The sequence below is a fragment of the Leptosomus discolor genome, chromosome 8 (assembly GCF_034619465.1).
Source record: "Leptosomus discolor isolate bLepDis1 chromosome 8, bLepDis1.hap2, whole genome shotgun sequence".
Taxonomy (NCBI): domain Eukaryota; kingdom Metazoa; phylum Chordata; class Aves; order Leptosomiformes; family Leptosomidae; genus Leptosomus; species Leptosomus discolor.
Window position 1 is genome coordinate 6,468,130 of NC_141398.1, and position 20,306 is coordinate 6,488,435.

The window sequence follows — 20,306 nt, forward strand, 5'->3', positions numbered from 1 at the left end:
TTTAAGTTTACAGTATGTAAGGTCCTCCCAAAACTGCCCAGATAAGATGTCTTCTGCAGACTGTGCGAAATCTGTTCTGTTTCATCGTTGCTGTGTTAATGAACGTTTCCAAACTCCTGTTTTACTCCATGAAGTACGTCTTCCCAATTGGAGATCAAATTGTTGGTAATTTGTCTGTTGTTTGGCTATGGTGCTTTCCCTATATTAGTTTTACTTGAACCATATTTTCCTCACTCATTCAGTGAATGTTACATGGAATAGCGATAAACGCTTTATTAAAAGTCAAGCTGCCTTACAGCTTTTCCTCCCTTCTTCCCACTTGACCAGTTACTCTGGCAGAGAGAGAGAGAGATTGATTTGGTGGGATTTATTCCCAACAAACCCATGCCAGCTGTGTCTTACGAGCTGTGATGATGTACATGATGTCTGTTTGAGTTAAGCTTTTTGATCAGTAAATTTTCAGATTTTCCTCTTTGGGCTACGGGTGATGATGTATTTGCCTCTTACCTGATCTCTGTGACTTCTTCCGTCCTCTTAACTTGTCTCGAAGATAATATTTGTTCAGGGGTCATGTTGTCTATACTTACTTCAGGGTAATTTTAATCAGTCTTGTCTGGTTTTCATTTAAGCTCATTTAAATGTTCTTACTCGGTTAGGCAAATGCACATATATTCCTACCTTCCTCCTGTTAATTAATTATTAATTATTTTTTAATGTAGTAATACTAAAATAGCTGATCACAAGTAGGCTGCTTTTGAAGTTTAAAAAAACTAAACCCTTTTCAGTGTCTCCTGTTTGATCACTTTTGTCATTTACTGGTAGACTTCTTATTTTGTTGTGTGTTTCTTTTATTTGTAATTGATGCATAATACAGGCCCTTGTTCCTTTACCTACGGATAATGTAGTGGATAACCATGATCTCATTCTTTACCCCTTTCACACAGGAACTGTTAACTGCGTTTTCTCCCACCATTTTGTGGACCTGAAAGCAAAGTTGTGCCTTTTCCATACACAAAACTCTTATTTCCTCTCTTTCTTCCTGCCCGTGCTGCTTCAGCAAGTTACACTCTCAATGTCGGTATTAGAGCTGTGTGAATTATCACATCCAGGAGGCGGTGGAGTCACCGTCCCTGGAGGTGTTCAAAAGACATATAGATGTGGTGCTTAGGGACATGGTTTAGTGGTGGGCTTGGTAGTGTTAGGATAATGGTTGGACTCGATGATCTTAAAGGTCTTTTCCAACCAAAATGATTCTATGATTCCTTTGATTAAAGTTGTTTGAGGGCAGAGATTTCCAGTTCTTCCTCTTGTTCTTTCATTCCTAATATCGTTAAAGTGTCTAAGGTATTTCTCCAGTGGCAACACCGTTTTTCTGTTCTTTGATACTGTTGCCTTCTCCCATTGCTGTTAGGTTTCAGCCTTTTGGCAGACGCTATTTTTAACCACAGATGCGTTTTCGTTACTTGGCTGCTTCAGCCGAGTTTAAAGCCCCTTGTTCCGCATCTGTACGCGTGTGACGTGGTAGGGTGTATGGAGAGGCCGCCGCCTTCTGCAGCAGCAAGCTGGGAACTCCAGAGCTCAGACCACCGTACTCTGAACACCAGAGGACAGGATGAGCCTCTCCACTATCGTGCCTTTCTTGCTGGAGAGCAGTAGTTTTTTCTGTGGTAACACAGGGGCTGTACTTCCTCCATTTCAGGTTAGTTTGCGAGGCGAGCATATGTTTACGAAGCAGAAGCCCTGTGAAGAGGAGTAACAAAGATGTTAGGAACTTCGAAGTGATCCTTGTTACAGAAGCAAGCTGGCTTCAGTGGGCGAAACCAACCGCGTTGTACAAGCAATCTCCTTTGTAAACTCGTTGTACTTTGTGTTAAAACTACATGAATTTTGTTGCCCTTTCACTTCCTTTTGGAAGGTGAATAAATGATGACCTGTGTGGGTTTTATTGCTTTCCCGGAACTATTTGTGCCTCTTGCCTTTTTCCATCAGGTCTTTGTTGCTGAAAGTCATGTAAATCTTTATTAGTTATGGCTCCAAAGAGATACAAAGGTCTGAGAACTCTGTCCATTACTCATGCTTTGTGCAGATTGAAAAATCTTTTTAACGATCGTCTGCTAGAAGGATTGATTCACAGGGAATAAGTTTGCAGTTTATATTACTTACTTCTACTGTATGACAGTTGGGAAGACATATATCAGTAAGCAGCTGAAAAATGGTAGAAGAAGCAGCTTTACTAAGAAATAATCAGGCCATATTTATAATCTGACTGATTTACCTACAGGCCACATAATCTTTAACACAGATTGCATAGGTTTTCTCAATATAGCCTATGGGTCTTGTATAGTCTAGAGAAATGTCCTGCTAAATACTTGAAGCATCTTGCACTGTCTGCCTGTATGTGAGTCTGTAAATTCTTGGACAAATTTTATTTTGAAGGAAGATGGTCCTTTCGTGTCACGGTTTCCACATATGTGATACCTGTATAGATGGAGGCTGTAGGTGCAGTAGTCCTAAGGTGCGCGTTGTTTTCACAGCGGGTATTTCCTTGCCTTGCTCTTTTTGAGGCTGTAGTCTTTCCGGTCTGGCAGGGTTTAAGTTACCTGTATAGCAGTGCTGTGTGGGTTGTGGGTCTTGAGTTTGACAGGAACACTATTGAGACATTTCCAGTTTGTCGCTGATTTTGGAGAGCTTAAGGAGAAGCTTTCATGCAGACGGGGTAAACTTCTACACACCGCTCTAAACAGCAGAAAATACACATGCCAGAGAGTGTGAGAATGGACGGTGAAGTTGGAAGTGAATGGGAAGTATCTGCAATGTAGCTGTAAAAATTTCCTATTCAAATTCCCCTAGTACTTCTGTCTACCTTGTCTTCCCAGATAGTGTGGAAAAATAGAGTAAGGCATTTGCCAGATGAAAAATAAGGAAGGAGATTAATCTTACGCATATGAATTATGGGTGAAGGATTCTGTAGAAAATTGCAAACCACTTTAACATGGCTTTTGTAGTTTATCTCAAAAACTCCTGGACAAATTTATCGCTGCTGTAAGGATTACTTAATTGTACGTTTCTTTTCCTCGTTTTTCTTTTAGTTGGAACTAAATTGTTGTGTCTTCTTGTCAATCTAGTCCTGGTGGAGCAGGATGTCCAATCGATTCCGCAAGCTGAAGTTGACTCAGACGTTGCGCCATGGATTTCCTTCCAATCAGTTTGTGCCTTTTCCTGATGAGCCTGAACCATCATTAAATTCCACCATAAAAGCAGTTTCACAGAGTGATACGGACACCTCTGGAAACCTTGATGCTGCTGCAGCTTGGATCACAGCTAACAAAGCTAGTGGTAAAGCCGGAGTTGTCTTGTGGGAAAGGAGCTCTCATGGGATAGTCAAGTTGATACTATTTATAATGTGTTGGTTTAGTTTTTACTTAGCTTAATATAACTGAAAAGACACGTAATGTATTTGTAGTACGTAGAGGGAGAGATGTTTATACTCTTGACTGTTGATCATGCTGAACGCTGAGCGCTGAGGAAAACGCTGACAGAGCCATGTGGCTGCTCTGCAGCAAGCACCATTAAATTGGACAGCAGAGGCAGGTCACTCGAAAGTTGTTGGTATCTTTGGTAAACTAATTTGTGTAATGAAAGCAAATTTATTTAAACAAATAAATAAGTAATTCTGAGAAGAAAGAGAGGTTGGAAAAGCCCAAATTGTAAGACACATCTTCTGAAATTGTACAGTTCTCCGTGCAAAACCCCCACAGTCCGTGGTGCGAAATAAGACTATTGGCTTCACTTCAATTTAGGTACGTGGCGGCGTCACTGGAAATCTTAGTTTTTGTGTTTACTAAGTTTACTAAGGGTAAAGCTGTTGAATGTTTGAAAACAGTAAGCTGTCCTTGAGGACAAAAGCAGGAGCATCTAAACAATAAAACATCATTTATGTGTTTTCCAGGTGTAAACACTGCAAAAGGAGGAAAGGATGATGAATTATTGACAACCATGGTATGTTGCAATGTTCTTGGTGCGTTCAGCCCAATTTGTGCAGCTCCCATCGTTTTTATTACTTTTGCCTCCTATCCCAGTGACCATTAGAAAGAGCCATCATGTGTTTATAGTTAGTAGACAGGATCTGACAGGAACTGTGATGCAGTACTTCCTAGTCTAAGAACTACTGCAAGTAGTACGGCGTGGAAGCTGTTCACAGGGACTGACTTTTCTCAAGAGTTACCCATACCTTTGTGTGATCAGCAATGAGTTAGTAAAATAGATGGAAGAGCCGATGAGCTGCTGACAAGGAGTATGCCGTGAGGAAAACATGGGTGAAACGTGGGACAGTGTGAAAGTGAGATATTACTGGCAGAGGTGACCATGAAATACTTAGTTTGGGGTGTTTGTTTGTATTATTCTATTTCTGCTTTTGTTATGCTGTAGCTTTAAATTCCCCTACAGCTTGCTCCCTGGAGATATCACTAAATTTGTCTGGTTATCCTTTATGTTCCTTTTTAAGAAAACTGAGTTACTTTTGCTGTGACTGACTGAGAACTCCAGGGAGCCAGATCGGGTGTGTTGGTTCTTTCCCTTTCTGGAGAGCACTTGCAGCAGGAACAGGCAGTTGTTCACTGTTTTCCAGGTGTCCTGTCTGCGAATACAGAGAGGACCACCGTGTTATTTCTTTGGAAATTAATTGTTAACGTTCCTGTCAAAATCAATTTGAAGCAAGATTCAGCCCAATGAAGGAAGAGACAGTTTCTGCCACTTAAGGAACTGTATTCATGGTTTTAAATGCATGAGTGTACTGACAGGTGCCAGAATGTCCGTTGGATTCTCTCTCTGTTATTATGTGTTGCACATCTTCACAAATACTACTTTTATGTCTCGTTTCCTCTTTATTTTGTTTAAAAATGCATTTGTCTCCATCTTTTTACTTAACTTACAATTTTGAAACTACATCATCAGCTGCCAGTAACCTTGCTTAAGAAGAGGCTCTTTTCTTTTTCCCTTTCTTTATTTCCCCCTCTCAGCTGAGAAGTAGCGCTCCGTTCACCCGGCTGCCCAGCGACAAGCTGAAAGCGGTGATACCGCCTTTCTTACCGCCCTCAAGTTTTGAGCTTTGGAATTCTGACCGAACACGGCTCAGCAAAGATGGCAAAGCTGAACAGATGAGAACTGCCTGGCCGCAGAGAGCGATCAAGCACGATTTTAACAGCAGTGGGAACTCTGATATAGTAAGCGAACAAAATGTGTAGGAAAACACCGTGTTATATCCGGGCCATGCCGACTGAGCCACGCTGTGTTTCTGATTAGAAATTACTTCAAGCCCCCTGTCTCAGTAACGGCTTGTGCTTTTAAGCTCTGCTGTTTAGGAGGAATACGCTTCTCTACGGAAGAAACATAAATGGAGCGAAAGTTTTGCATTAAATGAAATGACTTGTTTGCTGTTAACCAGGATAACGTCAAGCCCTAACAAATTTGCTGCGAACAACTGAAATGGCTGCTGGTTTCACCGATATATTGCAGTTGCCAGAGTAGGTGCAGTCATTGAAATGTGGTGGAAACCGCTCTGATTTGGAAGAAGACTAGAGGTGGAGGAAAAGAATGAAAGTTTGTCAATGTTTAGGAACTGGAAGGGAGGGAATAAGTATCAGTGAGACATAAATATACAGACATATATTCTGAAAGTTTAGTAGTAGATAAAATTGTAGCAACTAGTGATCAAGTGGACTTGAAGGCATACAGCCTTGAAGTGCAAGTACTGTACAAAGGGAAAAAGTCTGAATAAATACTACTTCTTGTAGAAGAAGCGTGCCTGATTCTACAGTGCTTTTAGTGAAAACGCAGAACAAAAGGAAAATAGCTCGTTTGCCTTGAGACAGGAAGCAAAACCTCAACAACCTTTGCTGTCATAGTTAGTAGGAGACAAAGGAGAAGTGCTTACTCCCCTGACTTTAGACTCTAATTAGCCAAGTGTAGAGAAGAGTTTATTTTAGTAGTGCAGAACAGTATTTCATGTCAGTTCTAGAAATCGGACAGTGAAGACGTTTTAGGAGGAATTTTTTTCCTGTATTCCTCTTTGAAGTGAAGGTTGTCTTGGTACCAAGGGAGGTGATTTAGGTGGAATAAGGTGGCGTATTAGGAGGGAAGTGGTAGATCACAGGGAGGTAAACGTTCATCGTGCTAAAAAAGACGTCTGTAATAACCGAAGTGGATAATTGGCACCTGTATATGAAGTGAGGAGCAGGGGAAGTAGGGGAGGACTAGCCATTGATCATTCTGTGCTTCTGCTAAGGGACTAGGGAGGAGGAGAGAAGCCTAGTGAGTCAGAGATGGAAGAAGGGACTTGAGCAACAGAATAAGAACGTGAAAAAGCTGAGCTGCAAGAGCCATAGGTCAGGTGGCCGGCGGTGGCCAGTGGTGTAAAAGCAGAAGACTTGAAGGAGTTTGTGGGGTGGCTGAGGATTTCCCTAGCGTATGGCTAGGTCGTTAGTGCCTCCGTTAACGACAGACAATGAAGTGGTGCAGGTAGATGCTTGGATTGAAGGGGACATGGAAGTGCAGCTGGAGGAGAGGAAGTTCATGTCACCTGTTGCAGCTTAGTCGGTGAGAAAGAGGGATGCGATGGATGGGAAGTAGGTGGTAGCTGTTTTGTAAGATGGGAGAGACGAAACCAGGGTTCTGCAGGAAAGACGTTTCACATGTGATAATTTTTTTCCTTTCTCCCCACTGTTCATTGTATTGTGTGTGTCGTATCTCAGGTGCATCGTGTGTCCTCATTTTGTGTTGGCCAAAGGTTGAGGAGAATTAATGCCTTTATTATGATGTCATTTCTTTTGTTGGATATATATTCAATGCATATATATTTATATAAATATCTATTCAATATATTTGTATGTGTAAAATAAGATTATTTGTGGTATCCCTTTTGTTCTTCAGTGGAAGTTTAAGCATTTACGATAAATAAAATAGCAGTTGAAGTTCGATCTTTGTTTTGCTCAAACAAGAAAGATGAACGTTATTTTTCTTTTTGTTTTCCAGACATCTGTCAGCAAAGGTACTAGACCAGTCAAATTACCGACATTTGCAAGAAGACCTGCATCTCCTTCAAATTCCAACAACTTCAACCATTCTCCCCATTCTTCCGGCGGATCCAACAACATTGCGGGCATTAACCGGCACGGAGGAGAGCTCCATAACAGATCAGGTACCGTGCTGCTCTTGGTTTTGATAACACAGTCATTTGTATCTGGTTCACCTAAACAAATGGGTGTCTGTGGTGGTCGTAGAAGATACTAAACCTTTTTTTGAGGGCTCCTGCTGCTGTATAAGCAAAACTTTTTATAAACTTTGTTGAAACAGGATTGGACTTTGGACACCTACATAAGGGAACGAAAGCCTCACTCTGTTATAGAAGTCTCTCGTAGGTTTGCTCTTGCCTCAGAAAAAAACATGGTGGTTTTATTGAGTCCACCCACGATGGATCAGATGCTTGTTCATGGCAACATACACTTCATAGAGCTGTCTCTTACCCATGCTGCTTGCTGTTTACTTAAAACTAAAATTGGTTTTCCGTTAAAACCACAGCTGCACGCATTGTATCTGGTGGCTGTGAAGACGATACAGTGAAGCAGCTCATGAAACCTGTATCCGAGAGTATGAAAGTCAGCTCGGTGTGTGTATAGACAAGGCTGGCTTCTTTCTTCCGCTGCGATTGATTTTTTGTTCCCTCTCCTGAAAGCTGCTGAACAGGTCTGAGCCTTGCATTCTCTTACTTCATCCAGTTGGCTTTTAAAAGAAAGTGAGTGGTAGAGGCAGGTGAATTGAGAAATAACAAATATTTTTGAAACAGTGGTTTCCCTGACTGTTTTTATTTTATTTTTCTCGTAGGTGGCAGTGCGGATAATGTTTTGTCTCAGATTGCAGCCCAGAGAAGAAAAGCAGCAGGCTTACCCGAGCAGAAACCCAGCCAACAGCATAGTCCAGTCCAGTCAGCTCCTTCATCCTCTCTGTCTGATTTGCAGGGTGCTCAAATTGTTGGCAACGGACATGTTGTAAAGGTACAGGGAAATGTAAATTTTTGGACTTCCAAATTGGCTAGTTTTGATAGGTCATGTCTCAGTCGTGGGTGGTTGATAAATATAATTGCAGGACATTGCACAGCCTAAAATGAATGAACACCTGTTACAGCAGTGGATACTTCTCAGCTCCACAAACCTTCCTTTTACTTACAAGTCTACAAAAGATCAGACCTAATAATAAAAACATGATTTTGCTTTGTTATTGATTTAAATCTGTTTTAAAAACAGTAAATATAATACTTGATCTTAGGGTAGATCTGCACTGTTGTTTTGGTTTCTCATTATTTCTTTCTACGGCCCTGGTTGAGTCCAGTGTTTTAAGTTAACTAGCCCTGGGCTTTACTCTGAAGTGGTACAGCTGCTTTCCCTCCAGAGGCCCAGTCTGAGTGCAGAACATGAGGTAGTTTGCACCAGGATCTGCCACCCACAAGAATGTGCGTGTATCCATTCTGCTCCACAAGGTGTTACTTTTAGACAGTGTGAACATTAAGTTGTCATCACCACAGTCAGGTTTGCTCCTCCGTGCAGGCCCTATTATCAGCGCTGACTTGCCTGTCAATTCCCTGGAGTAGCTTTGCCCTCATGACCTGCTCGTTTTTGTTCGTGTACTTTGAAGTTAACAACTGGTTTGTAGAAAATTTTTGAGGATTAAGGCTTTAAATCCTCAATATCTGCAGAGACACAAGTGAGAACGCAGCATCGTAACAGAAGATGTGATACACTGTTGTGAAATGCACGGGCTTACTCACACAGAGAAACATCACATTTCAGAGAGCAAGAGAAAGAAAGGACGTCATTTGGGCTTTTAGTTCTGAAAATGTTAGAATACATGATCAAGAGCAAAAATTTCTCAACTTTTTGCTTGTGTAATCTCCAAACAGCTCGTTTTGCTTTGTGTTGTTTTCTTTGCATCTTCTCATGAGATTCTTCTTGAAGTTTTGCCCAAAGAAACAAAAATGGCCAGAGTATAAAGTCCTTGCATTTGCTGTCTCATTCTGTGATGTCTTACATGGCAACAGTAAGCAATATGTATGTTTAATCAGCAAATATCAACAATAAATGAAGTTACAAAGTTCAGTGATACAGTTGAACTTTCTGGAGGGCAAAAACCAGAAAAAGGAGAGTGTGCAACTACCAATGCCAAAGCAGTTTCCATGAATAGTCACTTTGTCTCTGATCTATCAGTCCTGATTCTGAAGGGACTGCTGGTTGCTTTTCACAGATGAGATTGGGAGCTAAAATTTATAACCCTGCTGGGTCCCTAAAAGCTATGGACTCATGCTGGTTTTTTGGCACATGATAATCTTTCCTCCCTTTCTGTCCCATATAACTGCTCCCTGGGTTATAAATGATCTGTCTCTTTCTTTCCTGTAGACAAAGCTACTTTATTATCCTCTTCCCTCATTAAAGTCTCCTCTACTGAACAGCTACTAAATGCTTTTTCTTTCAGAGGTGGTCTGACCGATATATTTCTAATTAAACTCTCAGTAGTTCCTCTCAGCTTGTTTTTATCTTGGAAATAATTTCAGAAGAGCTGCTTGTGTGCCCCAAAAAATTGTATTTTTCTCCAGTTAGGTGAGTTAGCCTATGAAGAGGTAATACCTGCGGCTGTGAGCAGTGGGCTGCCAGTCGTGGGGCCTGTTGTTACAACAGTGCTGCCAGCAAGAAGTTCGGCTATAATTCCCACTCACAGTGGAAGACATTAGGGGATAAAGAAGTAGTGAGGTGCAACGCCCTGCAGATCATCTTCTGGGAAGGCAGTTCGTGGTACTGTTGAAAAGATCTTTAAGTAAAAATTACGCCAGCATGTTGGAAAGGCAACAGCTCTTTCAGTGCTCTTTGCTTAGGTGTCTAGGTGAATTTCAGTCTGTCCACCAATAACAAAACATGGAATCAGTGTGGATCTCACTATAGATGTTCACGTACCACACGTCTGGGGTGATTTTTGGGACATCTGTGGCTGTTGGGAGTATACAATCACATGGATCCACACTGGCTGCAAAAGCTTAAACAGCCTACTCTGTTGTTGTAATCAGCAACAGAAATGCTGCAAATTTACCATCTCTACCCATTGTGGAAATGCTTGTGCCCTCCCATCAGGGTCATGCTGCCTAAACTTGGAAAGAGCTGATCTAAAAATGCAGCACTGTTAATGCTGATCGATTTTTGCAGAGGTTATCCATGAGGAGTGGGATTGTACAAACCTTAAAGAAAGGAAAAGAAAATCTGAGTAACAATTTAGAGGGTGATGTAATTTAAATAAATGCAGACAATGTGTTAGAGAGGGAAGACCATTCTGCCACACCAATGGCCAATAACAGAATACAGGGAAATTTGGGACAAAAAATTGAAAGGAGTTCATGATGCCCTTCAGAAACCTCAAATTTGTATCGTGCTACATTAATTGTAGTCAATTCAGCGCAGGGCTAAGGAGGTAGGACGTTCTGGCACAGCATAGAGTAACGGAAGGATGTCACCGTTCAAATCAGTTCTGTCATTTTAATCTGCATCTCTTTCGTTAACTAGAAAAGTTTCATTTATGCTGTAGCACAGAAGCAAAATTGTAGAGAGGCAGGAGCCACTGTCATTCTCCCTTCCTGCCTTGTTACCCAGCTCAACTTTTTTTTACCTTTTGTCTTGTAGCAGCCTGACTGACAAAAGGTATTGTAAGTTAAACTCTGAGTTCAGGAATCCAGGAGAAAATCACCTAAGTCTTTTTAGATCATGTGATGCAAAGATCGAAATGTGTGAAGGGATACATAGATTGGAGAATTGAGGAGATGAGGTGCATTAACTTGTTTTAGAAAAGACTGATATGCATACCTATATATTCTTATTCCTCATTTTAATTTGTCTGTTTTGCTGTTTTCCATGCCTTTAAATGTATTAAATATTTTATAAAATATTTTAATACATTTGAATACTTTTTCTCACGTTAGGTAATAACAGTTTTAAGGGTTGACTAGATAACTTTCATTCCAGTGCGTCAAGGGGGTTTAAAGGCAGCTGAAACTTAGTTTATGCTTGCTACATGTTTCTGGTTAATCCAGCATGAAGTGCTACTTTAAATTAGCATTTGATGTACTTTGAAAAGCTTTAATTGAGGCTTTATTTATTTAATTAAATCTCTGGATGAAAAAGACCTGTTTTCAGAGTCAAAGCCGTTTTAGCTTTTATAAAAAGAGTAGTTGTTGTGCTTGTATGTAGTACTGCTTTATAAGAAATCATTTTCTTATTCCAGAATTACAGCCTTAAAAAATGTATTTTTCTTGATGAATTTGAGGGGACAGACTTTCACCTGGGATAAATCAGTGTTGCTCCAATTATTTCAATATGAATCAAGGAGAAGTTTCTAGTTGTGACTACGTGCTCTTCAGAAATGAGACGCAACTTGAGTAACTTTGAAGCATCATAGAGGTAAACACTGAAATGATTGTATCGTTAACTGCAGCAAAAGCTGGAGATGAACAAAAGGCCTCCATCTGGGACTTCATCTACGTCTAAAAGCACATCACCAACTCTCACACCCTCCCCATCACCCTCCCCGTCTCCCAAGGTTCACAACGCAGAGTCCTCTCTCTCTTCTCACAGGCAGGCCAAGAGCAATGGCTCCAGCAGCGGCACTATCACAGAAGATGGTGAGTAGGTCACTGTAACTATAGGAGATTAATTCATCAAGAGCACAAGGTGTTTAAAGCTGTAACTGTGCTGGATTAGTGTGGATCTGCATGAGAGTGACAACTTTTTTCTAGCTAGAAAAAATGTTTTGGTGTTCCTTACTGGGAGAGTGGCATTCCTGCGGTAGCTGGCTATTTCTCTCCCAAAAGCCGTGATCCCTCCCATTTAGCAGGAGGCTGGTGCCATCTCAAAGCGGGCACGGAGCATGTAGGTAGGCCACTCTTAGGTGGCCTCTTTCCTTCCCCCCTTTCTGGCTTAAATCGTGCTTTCACCCTTTGCTGAGGGTAGAAAATGCACTTTCTCCACATTCAAAATCGTTTATTTATTTTTTTTTAATAAATGCAGCAAAGCACATCGCTACAGAAATACAATTTTGATTCATAGCAAGCCATAGCTACATGCAGTTGATTTTGAAGAGCTGTATGGCATTTCTTTTTTGTAAATTGCAAGAATAGCTTTATTTTGACCTTATTTTTAACTTTAAGTCATCAGAAAGAATAATAATGTTATTACTTTTCCAATGACATTACTGCCTTCTAAGTTGAACTTTTAGGTCTAAATTACAACACTTTGTTTTGTAAAGTCACGTTACTGCATTGGAAACAGGATATCAATTACTTCGTTTTCTTCTGTAAACATCTCAAAAAAAGTGAAAAAAAGCTCCATGACTCAGAATCTTTTACATAAGAGATGGAAGTATCTTTTATCTGGTTTCTGCTAGAGGCGCTTTGTACTAGTTTTGGGGTTTTTGAAAGTGTCTGAAGTGATTTTGTGTTGCTTTCGTTTTTGCTGACTTTTATCCGTTGATGCTGTGCTTCCGTTTGACACTGAAGCGAGGTGATATTTGACCTCCTTTCTGTCCTCTTACCGTGGCTTAGCTCTAGCATATTGTACTGCCTGCTGGAGAAAATCCTTTCACATTTTAGTTGGTGCCATTTTATAATGATGGCTTGATACCGTAAGAGCTGTGGGTTTGAAATACATAAAGGGAAGAAGGCTCGCTGTTGGATATCCAACAGGAGGAATTCCCCAAGCTATCGGCTGTCCCAATCTCAACTGGGGAAGCCGAGCTTTGTGGCTGCACCGCTAGTGTGTGATACAGGGAGTTTCCCCTGTAGCAGAGGGATAGGTTGGCAGAGGCCGCAGTAGTTCTGGGTTCTTTGGGCTTGTAGCTTTGGTGGTTCAGTGGCCCTTTAATTCAAGGGCTTCTCTTACTGTGGTTTGGTTCGGCAGCAGCAGTACAAAGGCTCATAGGCCCAGCAGTAATCAGAAGCACAGAAGGCCTGCAGTGTTAACCTTTTTCTTTCAAGTAAACTTACGTGAATTAGAAAGTTGATCTGCCTTGACTATTACTGTGAAGGAGAAGGAGCAGTAGGCAGCAGTGTTGAGAGGTGTGTGTGATTTCTTTTTAGGCAACCACTTGGTGGACCATCAACAGCTTGTCCCTGTTCTGAGAACCAGTGATGTGGAGAATCATGAAAGACGAAACCACGTGAGAATAAAAGGAGGCTCTGAAAACTTGGAGAAAGGTAATCTTGCCCTACGACTACAGAGTAGTACAAAAGAGGTGCTAAACAGTGGCAGAAGTAGTAGGAGCTCTGAGAACCTTTGCTTTTTCCTGGGGTGTAGGTGAGGAGACAAGATGTGAGCAGAGCAAAAGAAAGACATAGTGAAAAAGCAAAAGAGAAAGAATTTGTTATGCAAGCGTTGTAAAGCAGAGGTTTTGGGGTTTGTTCAAACTTAATAGAGGAACTGTAAGAGGGAAAGAAAGAGGAGAAGGGAACATGAAAGGCCCACAGCTGAAAGCCTTGTCTCTGAGTGTGAAGTGTTAGATGATGTAGTTGTTTATGACAGCGAGGCTCTGGGCTCAGACACCCTGAAAGTTTCTTCCCATATCACAACCTATGATTTAAGCACACCAGTGCGATGAAAAATGAGAAGGCGAACTAACAACCTAAAAAGGTTAATAATATATCTAAGGGGTTCTAATGAAACTCTTATTTTCTTTCTGTAAGGTGATATTTTTCATCAAACTGCATGGAGAAGTTCTCGTGCTATGTTTTTAAAGCTGGCTACATTTTCCCATGGATTAACCTCAGTTAGGGTACTAAAGCTTTTAGCCTGAAACCACACCAACCTTTACAAATCATGTTAAACATACCGAATTAATTGACCTTGCGGTAAAAATCCAGAACCCTAGCAGAAAATAAGACTCAACTAGAATTTTTCGCTTCAGTTTTCTGTGGGCCCTTCTATGGAAAGAAGGAGGCTTCCAGAGTGGTGCATAGAAAAATGCGTCCATCTCAAGATACTTGGTGTCTTTTGAGAAGCTTAGAGAGCGAGATTCTCTTTCATGTTTCTACTGGTGATGAAAGAAAAGGCACAGTCAAAAGGTAAAGAAGTGAAATAAATAAATGCAAAGCGTATTTGGGAGTGGAATAGTGATATCCTTACAGTGAAAGTGAGTTTATATGGGTGATATTAAATACAGTTTGGTTGTGTGGTGTAATCATTCATGTTCTTCTCTTTGACTTTGACTCCGTGTTTTAACTGACCGCTTTGGTACTTCTGGGAAAATCAAAAATAAGTCACTTGTGATCAGCCAGTTAAAAAGCGTAAGTGCAAAGCAAAGCAGTCAGAATAAACAGAATCCTGAGTGGAGAGAGGTAGCGTGTGATTGAAAGGGGTAACGGTGGGTTATTCTGAAACTGCACTTACGCTTTTTAACTGGCTGCTCACATTTTAAACGTGTGGGAAGAGTCACTGTCAGATCCTCCAACTTAACTTCCTTAGGCTTCGAGAGGGAACCCAGTCTCCAGTGCTGTTAGCCTTGGGAGGTCAGCTTAGGAGCCTTAATTTCTGCCCAGGTTTCAGCTCAGCTGGACTCCAGTGATCTGTGTTCCAGGTGCCTGGACGTCAGGCACTCGGGAGGAGAGGTTCAGGAACACCCTTGTCGTGTCAGTGGTTTGGACGAGCGAGGGGCTGGTTCCTTGCCCTGCGCTTTGCTTCCCCGGAGCGTGACCCGCAGGTAGGCCGCTCCGTTCAGTGCCCGCTGGCGTTGCTCAGCGGCCTCCCCTGCGTGGTCTGGGCAAGCGCCGGCGTTTCGGGTGTTGAAGTGCCTACGTTGTCCTGAGCGGTTTGGGTTTTTAAGATCCTCTTAATGAGGAAGAAAGGGCAGTGCAGCAGAAGGATTTAGCCTAGCAAGGTAAGACCAGATGGAATTGCTGTGTACGGAAGGAGGTGAGGACACAATAAGCCAATATTTTCATTTGCAATGCAGACTAAATGGGATTGGATTTTTGTTATCATGTATCGCTGTGTGGAGAATATGTTTTAATAGATATTTTCAGCAGTTGACAATGCAGGGATCACTAAAATCTTTCCTGATCCATGGGGTTTTTTTTCTTTTTTTTTTTTTTCTATTACTGCAGATGAGCTGACTGGCATCCTTAAAAAATTGTCACTAGAGAAGTATCAGCCTATTTTTGAGGAACAAGAGGTATGTCTTTTTTTAAAGATTTATTTTTTCCTGTTTCAGAAAAAGTAGAGTGCGACACACATTGCATCAGAATTGTGATCCAGAAGCTCAAATTTGAAGTTTTACAGCCGTTTCGGGTTGCAGAGAGGACCTTGAAACACAGACCAAGCGGTATTCATGGCATTCTCCAGGATACTGCAAATAACAGTGCTGTTTACACTGAACCTACAATTTTGATGTAGATGGGAGCTTCAGATTTACTTTTCCCCTCTCTATTGTTACGCTCTGCTTTTTCTGTGCATGTCTGTATCCAGTGTGGCTGAACAGTTTATAGGCCATACTGTATCATCCCTGGAATCACAGCTGGAACTTCATTTGCGGATGGAGAGCAGCAGGGTGTGAGTCACCGAGATGGCGGCTTTCTCTCCTCTATCTGCTGTGAATAGCAACAGGAGAATTAAACTGGGGAACCTAAGCGTCCTTGTAGATGAGGCCTGTGACAGTGGCTTGCCTGAAGGATGCAGTGGAAGGAAACACTGCTGAAAATAAGTAAAATTAATTCATTACAGTGTTTAAGACAGTATCAGATGTGAGCAGTAACTGTGTGTGTTTGGCCAAACGCAGAGGGTAGTGAACGGATGTACCATCAGCTGACATTGCTGCAGAGGTCAGGATTCAGCCCCACAGGCACGGATTATTTAGCTCCATCACAATACACTGGGCTTATTAGTGTTCCCCTACGTGATGGGGAAGGGGGCATTTTGTAGAAATGAATACACTCTGTCTGTGAAGGTTAAATCAATATGAAAAGTTTCAGATGTTCTTATCACAGCCTTGTGGATGTGGTGATATAATAAAAACTGATGTGTGAGCAAAGCCCAGGTTTTCCTCAGGAGACGCTGGAAAACTACACACAATATTTTGAAATACCAAAAATATTTGGGATAGGGAGTGGAGAAAAGAGAAATCTTAGCCTTATTAACCAGCTGCTACTGTAAGCAGAGGAGTTGTTGTGGAGAGTGTATATTTTGTGTTCATAGAGCTTGTCTGAAAAAAAATTTAAATCCATTAATAATTTAAGTATACTATCAAAATTAATTGAATGATTTAGCAGCAGATTTAAAATCTGTCAGCAAAGTGGTAAAGTGGGTACCATTTGGTGCTGGTAATTCATTACAAATTTTTGTGTGAACAATACTTCCAGTAAGTCTATACAGTTGAAAAAAAAAAACCCAAACCACTTTTAACCTGTAATAGTGAATCTTTGCCTAGGTAAATTTGTCTTGTCCTTTTTTCTTTTTCATATGCAGGTGGATATGGAAGCCTTCCTGACACTTACTGATGGTGATCTGAAAGAGCTGGGCATTAAAACTGATGGATCAAGGCAGCAAATTTTGGCAGCTATTTCTGAACTGAATGCAGGAAAGGTACATTTTGAAGTACGGTACTTAGTAAATTAATTCAAGGTTTGCTTGTGTTGCTAATTTAACATACATTTCAAAATTCAGCTGTAGGTGTTAGTTAGAAAAGCCACATGAATATTTTCCAAACAAAATATTTAATGTTTTTGATGGGTGAACAATATCTCCCTTTGGGGTCCTCCCTGTTCTCTTTCATTAACTCTTTCCTAGTTCAGTGACTGTACGGTTCTTTGCAGAGTATTGGAAATTGTGTCAGAAGCTGCTGGTAACACGCACGTTGGCAATATTGCACTTACTGAATATTGAGTTCGGTGGTGCTAAAGAGAATCATCTGGCCCCTATAGTCCAGCTAGAGAATAGAACATAAAAGGAAAGGCCTCCTTCGTTTTGCTTAACAGCCTTTGATTTCTCTGTGATTAGGTAAATAGCATTTTTATTGCCCTTTAATTTTATATTGACGTAAACAAATTTGCTGAGAGCGGCAGACAGTAAGCAGTGTTCTTGTCAGAGGGGTTATGGACTGGAGCATCTCTTTAGTTGGGCCTGCTGACACTCAGCTGCTTTCTCAGTTTTGAGGTCTGTTCTCTCTCTGATACTCAACGCTCGGATAAATGAAACGTAAAGATAATTTCCCCAAGTTAAGCTCAACAGCAGCAAGTGAGGAGGCTAAAAATTAGGGGAGGTGGATGATGCTCCATGCTAGAAAGCCATGAAGAAAATAATGAAAATGTTTCCTTTGCTGTCTGGGAGTTTCAGGAACAGATTACTACAAGTTTTTCTACATGTCTGGCAGGTATTGATTTGTTGTTATTCTTAATAGTACGCTGCGACTCGCTGGGCATAGGCACACATATTTACACTTTTTTTTTTGTGAACTCTTATTAAATTCCGTTTTTAAACACAAATTTAAGAATACCTTATTTTAGTTTATTGTGCTTTTACAGGGACGAGAGAGACAGATTTTACAAGAAACTATACACAACTTCCACTCTTCCTTTGAGAGCAGTGTTAGTAACACACGACCTCCAGGCCATTCCCAGTGTAAGTAGCACCTGAAATTAATTGAAAAATGTCTGGATGCTTTTAATTGATATTGGCTAGAAGACAAAATGTGACAAACAAGCCAGTTAACTGCCTTCTGGGTTAACGATTGGTGCACTGAGACTGTAGAGAAGATTTCAAGGTAAAAAAGGTAGCGAGATCTGGAAGGTTTTTATACACACTTTAGTACTGTCTGAATTAAGCATAAGGTTTTTGTTACGCATTACTGAACACAGAAAATGGATGTAAATATAGCAAACCATAGTATACAGTATAGTGTATGTGGGGTGTGTGTATATATATATATATATCAGCAGTGGGAGGTGCGTCTACTTTTTCATACTTTTTATAGGAGACAATTTTCTTTAGTGTGATCAAGTAGATTAAGTATGTTAAAGCTTTACAGTTTAGTATACTGGCTAAGATAGCTATGTAAATTTGTATTTCTGTGTGTATGCATTTAGTTATTTTGTATAGGTAATACTTTTATGATTGTCTATAGTCGGTTTCTTCGGAATACATGTGTTCCAACCGCCAGTGTTAACTGCTAGCCATTGCTGGAGAAACTGCCTTGTGAGATGTGCTGTCTGTAATCACAACGTGCAGGAAGGTGTTGCTGACCTGTCACAAATGAATGTGGTTACTACCGTCACCCCTAGATGTTAAAGTTGCAGATCTCTGTCCTGCCAGCCACCTGAGCCAAAGGCAGACGCGCATCTGTTACGCAAGGTTAAGGAGTGGGGCAAAACCTACTCGTATGTGTATTTCTGGATCCGTGTTTTGGGAGGAACAGGAAAGCTGTTGAATGGCCGCGAGAAATTCACCATGTTGAAGTGCCTCTTCCTCTCCTTCAGTTGCTTGTTTTGCTGCTTGCGTCCACTCACAAAATGGTTTCATTAGTTTAGTGGTTATGTTAAATAATAGTTCAGGTATTCTGTACTTCAGGAGGCCTTAATAATGAGCAAGTGCCAGTTGTTCCAATCTCAGTCAGCTGAATATCCCTAGGGAGGTGACAGCAGGCGCTAACAGTAGTCCTGCTGCTGCCTTGGGGAGAACTGGCCATTGCTGGGGTAGTCAGTCACTGTGGGCTACTTTCTACATTCTGTGTAGTCCGCTTGGCTGAAAGCCACTGCCAGGCGTCACTGTAAGCACTGTGCAGCTTGCTCCCCCTTCTCAGCGTAGTCAGCGTGTGTGGGAACTTCTGGATGTCTCTTGACAACACCCCAGACTTGAAGAGCCTCTTCTGTAGGTGCCGCTAGGTGAGCAGGAGCTGCCGTTTGGGATTTGATAGCATGGTGCAATGAACTGGCATTACTCAAGAACTGAAGAAGCGTACAGATGTAACACGTCTCCAAGCAACTTGTTGAGCCCAACCAGTGAGCTTAAGTGTCTTGAAGACAGGAAAAGACAGCAGTGGTGGCGCGGAGGTGGGGAGAATATCCTTTTGTAAGAACAGAAGCAATAGTGGTTCCTGCTGACCAGCTGACGAGATGCTGCAAAAGAGTCTGCCGTCAGAGATCTGGCTTTTGGGTCTTTGTCTGTGAGAGCTCCATGAAATCGATTTGGCTATGAAACAGCAACAGAAGCACTAACAGAGAAGGAAGAGGCATGTAGATAAAAGAAGTTTCTGCACCAGGTAAGCTGCTTTTTGTTGTAAAAAGTAGCAGTGAGACCCTTATGCAGTCTCTGGAACTCAAAGTAATTTCCAGGAATATGTAATATTTTAGAACACAAGAGCAGCTGTACCAAGTCAGATCTGAGATCTGGACAGTTGGCTTCAGCTTTTTCATTCAGTCTCGTCTGACATTGGCATGAAGAGCTGCTTGCTTTCGTTTGCTGTGAACTTGCCATGTCCTGACTTCTTTTGCTTCACCCTGCTGGATCAGAAGATACAGCGGACAGTTGTTCCTTCTTCAGTGCCTCCATGCCGCTGGTGGTTTTGCAGATACCTGTGACACTCTTCCTCAGTCATGTTTTTTCCAGACAGAAGACTTACAGGCTGCGTAATCATTCCCTATACCAGAGTTTTTTCTGACCTCTTTTCCGTTTCTGCTATATCCTTTCAGACTTGGAGATACCAGCCTAGCGTACAACATTCAAGATGCAAGCATACTGTGGATTTACACATGACAGTGATGTTTGGTTTTCAGTTGTGTTCTCTCGTTTTTTGGTTCTCTTGCCCTTTCCTAGTTATTTCTAATACTCTGCTTTTTTTTTGGCTATGACTGAAGACTGAATTGGTTTTAACTGGAACTACCTCTTATAACCCAGCTCATCTACTGAGTTCGAGCTCAGAGCCTATCATTTTATGTAACCACTCGTACATCGTTTTTTCCACATGCCTTACTTCATATTACTTCATATTTACCTTCGTCAAATTTTGTCTGCCATCTTATTGTTTGGGCACTGATGTCTCCTGAAGTCCTTTTGCCAGTCTTCTGTTTGCCTTTCTTTTTATTTACACAGGTAACTTAGGAAAGTTTGCCACTTCACACTATACGCCCTTTCAAAATCCTACTGAATATCCTGAGTCCTCATGCAGATCCCTGTGAAATGCTAGTGGTGAATCTCCACTATGGAAAAAAAAATAAAAAAAACTCACTGTCTGCTCCCACCTTC

General features: G+C 41.3%; 1 protein-coding gene across 1 annotated transcript in view; it reads left to right on the plus strand.

The window, feature by feature from the left end:
* ANKS6 (ankyrin repeat and sterile alpha motif domain containing 6) overlaps nucleotides 1–20,306 on the plus strand; it is a 43,736-nt gene that overhangs the window by 18,816 nt on the left and 4,614 nt on the right. The window contains exons 7-16 of the mRNA XM_086469041.1: nucleotides 3,126–3,336; nucleotides 3,950–3,999; nucleotides 5,019–5,222; nucleotides 7,030–7,195; nucleotides 7,879–8,048; nucleotides 11,521–11,707; nucleotides 13,160–13,276; nucleotides 15,179–15,246; nucleotides 16,536–16,652; nucleotides 17,591–17,687. Of these exons, the coding sequence (XP_086325167.1) occupies nucleotides 3,126–3,336; nucleotides 3,950–3,999; nucleotides 5,019–5,222; nucleotides 7,030–7,195; nucleotides 7,879–8,048; nucleotides 11,521–11,707; nucleotides 13,160–13,276; nucleotides 15,179–15,246; nucleotides 16,536–16,652; nucleotides 17,591–17,687 (1,387 nt within the window). The remainder of the gene's footprint in view (nucleotides 1–3,125; nucleotides 3,337–3,949; nucleotides 4,000–5,018; nucleotides 5,223–7,029; nucleotides 7,196–7,878; nucleotides 8,049–11,520; nucleotides 11,708–13,159; nucleotides 13,277–15,178; nucleotides 15,247–16,535; nucleotides 16,653–17,590; nucleotides 17,688–20,306) is intronic.